The sequence below is a fragment of the Littorina saxatilis genome, linkage group LG9 (assembly GCF_037325665.1).
Source record: "Littorina saxatilis isolate snail1 linkage group LG9, US_GU_Lsax_2.0, whole genome shotgun sequence".
Classification (NCBI taxonomy): domain Eukaryota; kingdom Metazoa; phylum Mollusca; class Gastropoda; order Littorinimorpha; family Littorinidae; genus Littorina; species Littorina saxatilis.
This window is the reverse complement of record NC_090253.1, coordinates 50,111,522-50,121,851: the sequence shown is the minus strand read 5'-3', so window position 1 is coordinate 50,121,851 and position 10,330 is coordinate 50,111,522. Positions and strand designations below refer to the sequence as shown.

The 10,330-nt window shown below is 43.1% G+C and overlaps 1 protein-coding gene across 1 annotated transcript in view; it reads right to left on the bottom strand.

Moving 5' to 3' along the window:
- Positions 1–9,367, bottom strand: part of LOC138976362 (uncharacterized) — a 10,844-nt gene extending 1,477 nt beyond the window's left edge. The window contains exons 1-2 of the mRNA XM_070349219.1: positions 9,229–9,367; positions 1–5,018 (exon numbers count right to left, since the gene is read on the bottom strand). The exon at positions 1–5,018 is cut by the window's left edge and continues 1,477 nt beyond it. Coding sequence (XP_070205320.1) covers positions 2,349–4,517 — 2,169 coding nt within the window. The 5' untranslated portion in view covers positions 4,518–5,018; positions 9,229–9,367 and the 3' untranslated portion in view covers positions 1–2,348. The remainder of the gene's footprint in view (positions 5,019–9,228) is intronic.
- Between the last annotated feature and the right edge of the window lie 963 nt (positions 9,368–10,330).

Below are 10,330 nucleotides of genomic sequence, written 5' to 3'. Positions count from 1 at the left end.
ATGTTCCATTTCAGTCAACCACATAATAATCAGTAAACACTTAAAAACACATTTCATTTCCAGGCAAATAAACAGTAAACACACAGCAAGTCCTGAAGCCATGCGGCAGGATGCAAAACTCATAAAGGTGACACAAACAAAAGCTATCAAACTAAAATACTATAACAAACAGAACTATAGAGTTTTTATCATCTAATTCTTAACATACATCTGTTACAACTCTATCTTCATAATACAATTCCATCTATACTATTTTATCATGTCACTTCAGTTTCTTTCAATGAATATTTGTATCCCTTGTTTCTGGTGACCACATGGTTCTTTACATTCTATGACTATTTCAGGTTATATTAAATCCAAGTACGTAATCCTTCAGAAATACAAAACCGTGCATCAAATAAGCTTGGAAAACAATACACAGAGACTCTAAGAAACAAATCAACACAATATATGACAAACAATTCTGACCTGATTTAGGAAGAAAACATTTGGAAAGTCTGATTCTTCAAGAGGCAGAATCAGCAAAAATGCTTATGGAAACAAAACGTGCTTTAAGTAATAATTATAGCTTTGACTACTTAAAAATAAAACTACTAAGCCTAGAAAACATTAAATAAACAAATAACATTCACATACATCATATAATGTTGTATCTCTTATTTATTTCTAAATACACACCATTCCTTAGAATTCGAACACATTGGTTCGAGACTCTGGAATAATCCAAGGAAAGTAATCCTGACATTCAATTTGTCAAGAACAAGTTCTTCCCTTACACTACACTGTAAACTAGTTGGGAAAAATCAGTAAGCCAAAAAGTAGTTTGTAAAATGTGAAAGAATGAATTACTTTCACAGGTTTACACGTATGAGCGGTAAAAAAAAAAGGCAAGGTTTTGCGTCATTTAATAGGGATATTACGACAAGAAGCGCTGTATTTCAGGGACGACCAAGTGCAACGCTTTGAAACTATGAGGATCTCGTTCCTATACACAAGACCTATTTCAGGTAAAATATCGTATTGTTACAGATATTTTTTGAAATGTTATGCAATCTTCCGGAAAATTTTTTTAAACTCGTGGTAAGCTTACATTAAATACAAATCATGACTTTGAATGCCTGCAGACAAATGATTGTTGCAAATAGTGCCAATGTTTTATTTACGTATGGTCACTAGTTTACATTTTCTATCCATTGTTTTGTGATGATCACGTGCTACAGCGATGTCCAGTCATTCGTGACCGCAGCATGGTGTGAGAGTATTAACCACTGTCACTAGCAAACCGTGCAGCGGGAACGTTCCATATCTTTGCCGCATGTTTACCAGACTAGCACAATTCCGCCAGTAATCGTACTCAAATAAAACTTTGGCGAGACGTATAACAATTACTTTGTGAGAGGGTGAAGTGGAAGGGGTGCACAGATCAGGAAGCATTCAATAGAGACACAAAGTCAGGGGTTGCAAAAACGTGACTTTTTGTTTTAACATATTATGCCAAACGGCAGAGTAGTTAATTGTGCGTTCACTCCTCAATGTGAATTAGAACTCTGTCGCAATGAAGCTATTGAAACTTCATCCAATCCTCTGGCGAACGTTACGTCGTTGATAATAATCAAACCAGCTGCTACAACACTTGTTCCGGCACACGCACAAGTTCTTTTCTTTCTTTATTTAGTGTTGAACGTCGTTTTCAACAAGTTCTTTTCAAATACTCCTCAACTACATACTTGGCCAAAACGAAGTTAGTGGCTCAATACACAATACTAATCTCTGCAGCTACACACCAAAACAGTTCGCTGGTTCAACCACGATTGAACAACACAATCCAAAGTCACAAAAGACCACACGTACACAGGTCTTAACACTCCCAAAATCACCTTGAGACTGCTGCAGCCTCAAGCTTATCAGTATGATGAACGCGCGCAACAGTTTAAACAATCAACCAATCAGGGCCCATCATCTTGACACACCCACAATTAAGGTACCAAAACACAGCGATCCTGACAGCAGGCACAAGCATCAATGGGTCAGTGGGACATAATTAGACAGGAACTGAAAGAGAGGAACACGAATGAACGTGAAATGTCTTCACTCTATCATTGGTGACAGTTCACCCTGTCACAAAATGTATTGTCTGTATGCCTTGTCTCATAAAAGTCTTTTTAGCAGAACGTTTTAGTTTTCTTCAAGCAATAATATTTTTTCTAACTCAGCAATTGAATTTGTGAACTGTTTGACTGTCTTCCATAATGTCCTATCCAAACATGATGAGACCAAATCATTAATGATCAAACTGTCCTCGGCTGTCTTTTCTGATGGTGATTCATGTCATTGATCATGACTATCAGTTATTCACCTTCTTCAATCTGACAGGAGCAGACCGGTCTATGAAGCTCGGATTGAAAATCGGGATTAATAGGACCACTTCCACCGCACATCCAGGGTCCACTGTACGGTTCTTTAATGTCCTCGGGGTCAGGAGGGCAGTCCTTGAGAAAATCAGAACTGATCACGTGATCCTGTAATACGCGACGACGTAGATAGTCAGGAAGACCGAGACTTGCTGCTCTTTTGTCACGCTGTGGCCCGCAGCCAATCAGATGCGAGATTGTCAGGGCACAGATGTCCTGAAGGGATCGAGGGTGACTGGAAATGTGGTCCAGAAAGTCCATGATGTCACACCAGTTTTTCATTTCTTCTGTTTTTTCTCTGACAAAGTTTAGTTTTCCATCCCCAAAGGCATTGTGTTCTTGAGTACAACACATACCAACAGTATAATGCATCCCCTGGAAACGAACATGTCTGAAGATGTCGTTAAGGAAGGCCAGGAAGGGATCGCTATTCCTCAAGTGTTTTACTTTTTGTCTGACATACTCCGAATTTGCCAGTTCATGAATTTCTGTATGACAACACGCACTAGCATCATCCGGCTGGTAATCAAAACGCGAATGAAAATGGCTGAAGAAGTCTTCCGAAAACTTCAAGATGTCACGCTGGTTTGTTTCTTCCAATTTATGTCCAATGAATTCAGAATTCACCAGTTCATGGATTTCTTCATGACAACATGCACCTGCAGCATACAGCATCCTAGCGATTCGTAGTTTGCGTCTCTTTACTGCTTGCCACATGGGTGTTTGGAAACTGTCCACTGTGACGTTTTGGGCTTCCTGTTTAAGGGACCTCAGCTGTGACTGCGACAACAGAGCCTGGTGCGTTGCCACCCCTGACTGGATCAGAACACGCATTACATTCTCCTTCTCGCTTCCAGGCGTGATGGGTTCAGGCTTCCTAAAGAAATCATCGCGTACATTCTTGCTATCTGCTCCACCCAAGGCAGCCATGATCAAGGTGTTACCCTTACCGTCTGTGGCCAGTGGGTCTGTCTGTGTTGTGAAGAGTTCACGCACAACGTCTGATTGACCCTTTTTACAGACAAAATGCAAGACCGGTTCTCCGTTACGGAATGTGTGTGAAACAGTGGTTCCAGCAGCCCTAGTGTGCATCAACAGAAGCAAAGCAAAGTCCCAGTTGCGATAGTTAACAGCCGTGCAAACCACAGTCTCACCATCTGAATCTCGTACGTTAGGGTCAGCGCCAGCCTGTAGCAATGCCTGCACGATCTCCTTCATGACGTCTTTATGGCTGAACATGGCGTCGTGTAGAACTGTTCTGTTCCTTTCTCCTGACCTGGCGTTCAGGTCAAACCCGGTCTCAGTGCAGGCTGTGGTTATGTCCGCTCCACGCTCGAGACACGCTTCTACTTCTTTCCACTCTCTCCGTTCCATTGCTTTGACAAGGACTTGGTGCAGCGTTGTTGTGTCCATGTCGTACACTCGTAACATGTGGTCCACCACACACCATTCACCATCCCGCAAGGCTATGTTCATATATAGTTTGAAACGGGAATCAGCCTCCACGTTCAGTAAATTTGAGATTAAACAAATCTGTTCGCTATTCAGTGTGGATTTCGCGATCTTAAGAAAGCACACAATCATGTTTTTGTTTTGTATTTGGGGAACTAGCAAAGATAAAGCCGTTTCATTATGTACTCCATAACAGCGCTCAACCCTACACTCTCTAGGAAATATAAACCCTCTAGGAAGAGATTCAATGGCAGCAACATGAAGAAGAAATTCTTTGGCTTTCTGAAGGCGCCGTGAAAGAAAAGCTCTCCTCCATGATGCACGAGTACAGACTTTAAGACAGGCGCGTAGCGTTTCCCGTGTTACATCCTCTATGCCCAACACGTCTAGGACTCGGACACAAGCGATGACTTCATACTGAAGCTGTGCTTGTGTACATAGAAGTTTTTTATCCAATACGTCTAGGACTCTGAAGCAACCGAACCTTGCATTCTGAAGCTCTGCTTGTTCATTTCGTTGCCATTCCTTAAGCAGTGAAGTGATGATATTAGTTTCTTTGCACGTCCGTGGCAGTGTACATGGAAAGCTTTGTCCCTCGAATTCCTGAAGCAGGACACTAACATGCCTGTCAAACTTATCATCCAATACATCCATATTGTTTCCTTTTTCATCAATCACTCATGCTGTGACAAGAAAACACTCTAAATATTCCCCGCGTTTGTTCGCATGCATGTCTTTTTAATGAATCTGCATTGCCTGGACATGTTTATGGTCCGAGTGCTGGCAAGGTCACCACAAGGCAGACTATGTAGACCACAGCTTTACTTGTTGTTCCAATGAGAGAGTGGTCTAAGAAGTCGCCGTGTTGGTGTATATTGACAACACCGGACGAAGACTGAACTCGAGTGCCTAAAAACCTTCATAGTTTACCAATCAGCTGCTTTGAATAGAAGAGTACTTAAGTAATAACGACTGCTGGTGAGGTTTTGAACATGCTTGCTTGTAAGAATTTAAATGCAGATCACTGTCTTGTGATGACTGATTTTGTTTGTGGCCAGCAGTGAAGTTGTGAAGAAACGAAGAAGTTGTTTGTTGTAGCTGTTGTCATTGTTCAGGGCATCATGCGGTGCTGTTTCAAGTTTATCAACTTGGGCTCTGAGAAAAGATACATTCAATGATTGAGATGGACATTAAAGACAGACAGACAGACAGACAGACAGACAGCACACGCGCACACGTTCGCACGAATGCACACACACCACACGCACACACACACACACACACACACACACACACACACACACACACACACACACGGTCACACACAGACACAGACACTCGACATGGATTGCAGGAACTTGTCCGTGCGTACTTGGTCTTGTGCTTGCCTGTACACACAAAGGGGGATAAGTCACTAGCAGGATTGCCCATTAGTTGACCTGGGAGATCGGAAAAATCTCCACCCTTTACCCACTGTCCAGGCGCCGTTTGTCTCTGAATAAATTCTGACAACAGAGATCAGTCACGCAAGTGAACACGGTCACAAAGACTGTCACACGGAGTAAGGTTGGAGAATCTGGGAGCGTGCATGTTTGCCACATACACGCTAATTAAGCCACGAGTGTTTTTGTGTTCGATTAGTTATAACTTGATTATTTAATTCAAGAAGAAAGCTAGCAGCAACAAGAGGTGCGCTACCCACGTCTGTGCGTGTTTAGGTGCCAGCTGCCACCTGTACTTGTGGCAGATTTACCAAGGTCGGTCGAAGTGACTCAGCAGAAGTGCAGTGTCATCTTCCGAGGGAAGCCTACCGCAGCGACCCGACATCCCTCCCTGGAGCGTCTGTAAAATCGACAAGTCTGGCAGCGGAACGAAACTCAGATGTGGATGGAGCAGCGAGTGCAGGGACGGGGCGGCGTGAGAGAACACCGGGACAAGGAACAGGTGTAAGGAAAAACAAGTCGCGTAAGGCGAAAATACAATATTTAGTCAAGTAGCTGTCGAACTCACAGAATGAAACTGAACGCAACGCAACGCAGCAAGACCGTATACTCGTAGCATCGTCACTCCACCGCCCGTGGCAAAGGCAGTGCACGTGGAATTGACAAGAAGAGCGGGGTATTCGTTGCGCTGAGAAGGATAGCACGCTTTTCTGTACCTCTCTTCGTTTTAACTTTCTGAGCGTGTTTTTAATCCAAACATATCATATCTATATGTTTTTGGAATCAGGAACCGACAAGGAATAAGATGAAAGTGTTTTTAAATTGATTTCGAAAAAGAAATTTTGATAATAATTTTTATATATTTAATTTTCAGAGCTTGTTTTTAATCCAAATATAACATATTTATATGTTTTTGGAATCAGCAAATGATGGAGAATAAGATAAACGTAAATTTGGATCGTTTTATAAATTTTTATTTTTTTTTTACAATTTTCAGATTTTTAATGACCAAAGTCATTAATTAATTTTTAAGCCACCAAGCTGAAATGCAATACCGAACCCCGGGCTTCGTCGAAGAGTACTTGACCAAAATTTCAACCAATTTGGTTGAAAAATGAGGGCGTGACAGTGCCGCCTCAACTTTCACGAAAAGCCGGATATGACGTCATCAAAGACATTTATCAAAAAAATGAAAAAAAGCGTTCGGGGATTTCATACCCAGGAACTCTCATGTCAAATTTCATAAAGATCGGTCCAGTAGTTTAGTCTGAATCGCTCTACACACACACACACACACGTACGCACACACACACACACACACACACACACGCACGCACATACACCACGACCCTCGTTTCGATTCCCCCTCGATGTTAAAATATTTAGTCAAAACTTGACTAAATATAAAAAGAAAAAAAAGAAGAAAGCTAGCAGCAACAAGAGGTGCGCTACCCACGTCTGTGCGTGTTTAGGTGTCAGCTGCCACCTGTACTTGTGGCAGATTTACCAAGGTCGGTTGCCTGGACTGGCGCTGACACGGGGTGGGGCATGGATACCGTTTCTGAGTTGTCTCGTGTTCGTCACGGCCTGGATTCCTACATTTACCTCGAGGATCACGAGTCCAGTGCTATAACGACTGAGCCGCCGGCTACCTAACGCACAATGGCGTGTGTGTGTGTGTGTGTGTGTGTGTGTGTGTATGTGTGAGCGTGTGTGTGAGCGTGTGTGTGTGCGTATGTGTGTGTGTGTATGTGTGCGTGCGTGTGTGCGTGTGTGTGTGTGTGTGTGTGTGTGTGTGTGTGTGTGTGTGTGTGTGTGTGTGTGTATGTATATGCATGTGTTCACAGCAATTCCAGGAAAAGTACTAGACATATCGTAATGACACTTTACATGGAATTGTAATGACACTTTACATGGAATTGTTATGAAAGATAATACACTGACACACAACAGACATGATCTACCGATCTCATCTGGACCATCTGCAAAGGGTGTATATGCTGCAGCACGCCAGTGTCAACGTTTTTTTCTTTGCAACATAAAAGCCTCAATACGTTATGTTTACAAAGACAACCCATGCCTGTTTTATTCATTTTGCTGCTAAGCTACACACGCACGCACTGATACCAACACCAACCCACATATCGTTTCCACTTGCTCTCGCAGTCAAATTAGAACAGTGACAACCAGTTCCAAGGGGCCAATATCAATTACATAACGGTTCAGTGGATTTTCTAAAGACTGTTACTTAAACACTCTCCCAACACAGTCACCTCTAGCAACCAGAGTGTTCAATGACAACTATTTGTGGCCTCTGACTAGAGATTGTGCAGAGGCATTCAGTCATTGACAAGAAAGGCGTCGGTAGTTTGTGTGGCAATCGTCTGTTTGGCTGACTCAACATCCTTGTATGAAGTCTGAGTGCGCGCACGCATGTGTGTGTGCGTGTGTGTGTTTGTGCGTGTGTGCGTGTGTGTGTGTGTGTGTGTATGTGTGTGTGTGTGCGGGTGTGTGTGTGTGCGGGTGTGTGTGTGTGCGTGTGTGTATGCGTGTGTGCGTGTGTGTGTGTGTGTGTATGCGTGTGTGTGTACCCCCGTTTCCACAGGTTTGGTTGCCTAAATCACCATAACGCAACCTAAACTCTGGATGGCAACCATAAATGTGTGGATGGTCGCTTCATTTAACACCGTTAAATTGACTTTTTTGACGGAAAGAATGTCATAACAATGTTCAAAATGACATTCTTTCCGTCCTCTATAGGCGACGAAATAGGTCAAATTTTGTGCATTTTTTAGTGCAAAATTCTTCGATGCCGGAGCGAGTACTGCACCCAGTGCTGTTGTAGTGCAAGTGCACTAGAAAGGCACTGCACCCAGTGCCGCCTCTTAGGTAACCATCCACACTTTAGGTGCGTGTGTGTTTGTGTGTGTGTGTGTTTGTGTGTGTGTTTGTGTGCTGGTGTGTGTGTGTGTGTGTGTGTGTGTGTGTGTGTGTGTGTGTGTGTGTGTGTGTAATTTTTTCCCCGACGAAAACTCCAAGGTCTTACACAGGCATGCAAAGACAGGAATAAAGGGTGTCTCAGCAGAATAATGCACATATGAATGCTTTACAAAACAGTGTGGTCGACTTTCAGTTGTTCACTATAGCTGCAGGTGTGGTTATGAATGGTCTGTGTGCACATTTGGTGTCAGCGGATATGTGAAGTTTTCCAAGTCTGAATCGCGCGGCATTTGCACAGAAAGCGTGGTGAGAGAGAGAGAGAGAGAGAGAGAGAGAGAGAGAGAGAGAGAGAGAGAGAGAGAGAGAGAGAGAGAGAGAGAGAGAGCAAAGGAGAGATCGACAGAAAGAGAGAGAGAGAGGGTTGACGCGTCAGCTTTTCTCTCTTTCACACACACACACACACACACACACACACACACACACAGACACACACACACAGACACACACACAGACACACACAGACACACACAGACACACACACAGACACACACACACACACACACACACACACATACGCACACACACACACATGCACACTGTGACACACACACACATACACACATACACACACACACACAGATACACACTTACACACATACACAACCACACAACCACACACACACACACATACACAACCACATACACACACACATACACACGCACACACACAACCACATACACACACACATACACACACAACAACACACACACACACACACATACACACACGCGCGGTGCATAGAAGAGATGATTTAATATCGGAACAGGATAATAGTGCAATAATGATAATGCTCTCTCACACATTCACAGTTTGAATTTGACAGTACGGTGCTCTTTACTTGAGACGGCCACTTCGTAAGCAACGCTTTGTTAAGTGAATGTAAACACTACAGTAATTTTCTAACAACGGCAGTAGTCCATACCTTGCAGTCCTCAACAGTACGGCCCATCTAGAAGCGAGAATGTCCACTGAAACCTGCTGGCAACGTGAGAGGGCGGAGAGCAGGCAGTTGTCCAGTAGGCCGGTCGGTCAGTTCACGGCCACAAAACTCTGACAAGCAAACGAGAAGGAGAAGAAAACCCGAGAGATCACCTAGTCAGACAGCCTTTCAACACGAGGCCGTCAGCTCAAAACACGAGAGCTAAAAGGGCGAGGCGTGTAGTTGGCATTGAGAAGGAACTAAAAACTGGGCCCGGTGACGTCGACAATTTGAATCGAATATTCATAGAAAACGTTTTGGCAGTGACAACGAAATAACAACTGGGTGACGTCGATAATGTGAATCGAATATTCATAGAAAACGTTTCAAAAAGAAAGGCCAAGGGTGTGTGTGTGACAGTTTGATTCACTGCGAAACTGGATTTTCCTTGTCCATGTTTATTCACTTTCGTCCTGTTGACATCGCTGTGTGTCGAAACCTACTGTTTTCCTTGTGACATTTCTTGAGCCTTTTCACTTTTTCTTCACTCGAAGAGAGGCACATGATTCGAGATAGGCTTGCGTCACTGTTTAATACTACCTTGAGGATGTGGCTATCTATGCCTATCCGGGGCTTTCAACGCTTTGAACGTTTTATTCGTCGTTTTGCATCGGTGACCGAACTTAATCTTGACATATTTGTTTGATTTTATGATGACCGATATTTGATGTGGCTACTTGAAATTGTCGTGATATCTTGCGTTCGACATTCTACCGGCAATTTTAGCTTAAAAACAAATTGCACATGTAATATGTATTAAGATTTGCTGTTGAAATATGACTTAGCCCTGATTGACCGCAAGATATGAAGATTCATATTTCAGTTGATTAACAATTAATTGAAGGTTCTTATTAGTCGTGGCATGTGAACATCGCTACACTGATTACTTTCCTTGTTAGTGTGTGTCCTTTTCCTCGCTTTTCATCGAACTGTTTGTTGCAAAACATGTTTTCCTAGACATTATCGATCGCATGTTTTCCTCATCTCCAAGTAGTTTTGGGAGTATATGCCAACCTACTTGACTTTAAGGTGGGACTTGGCGTGA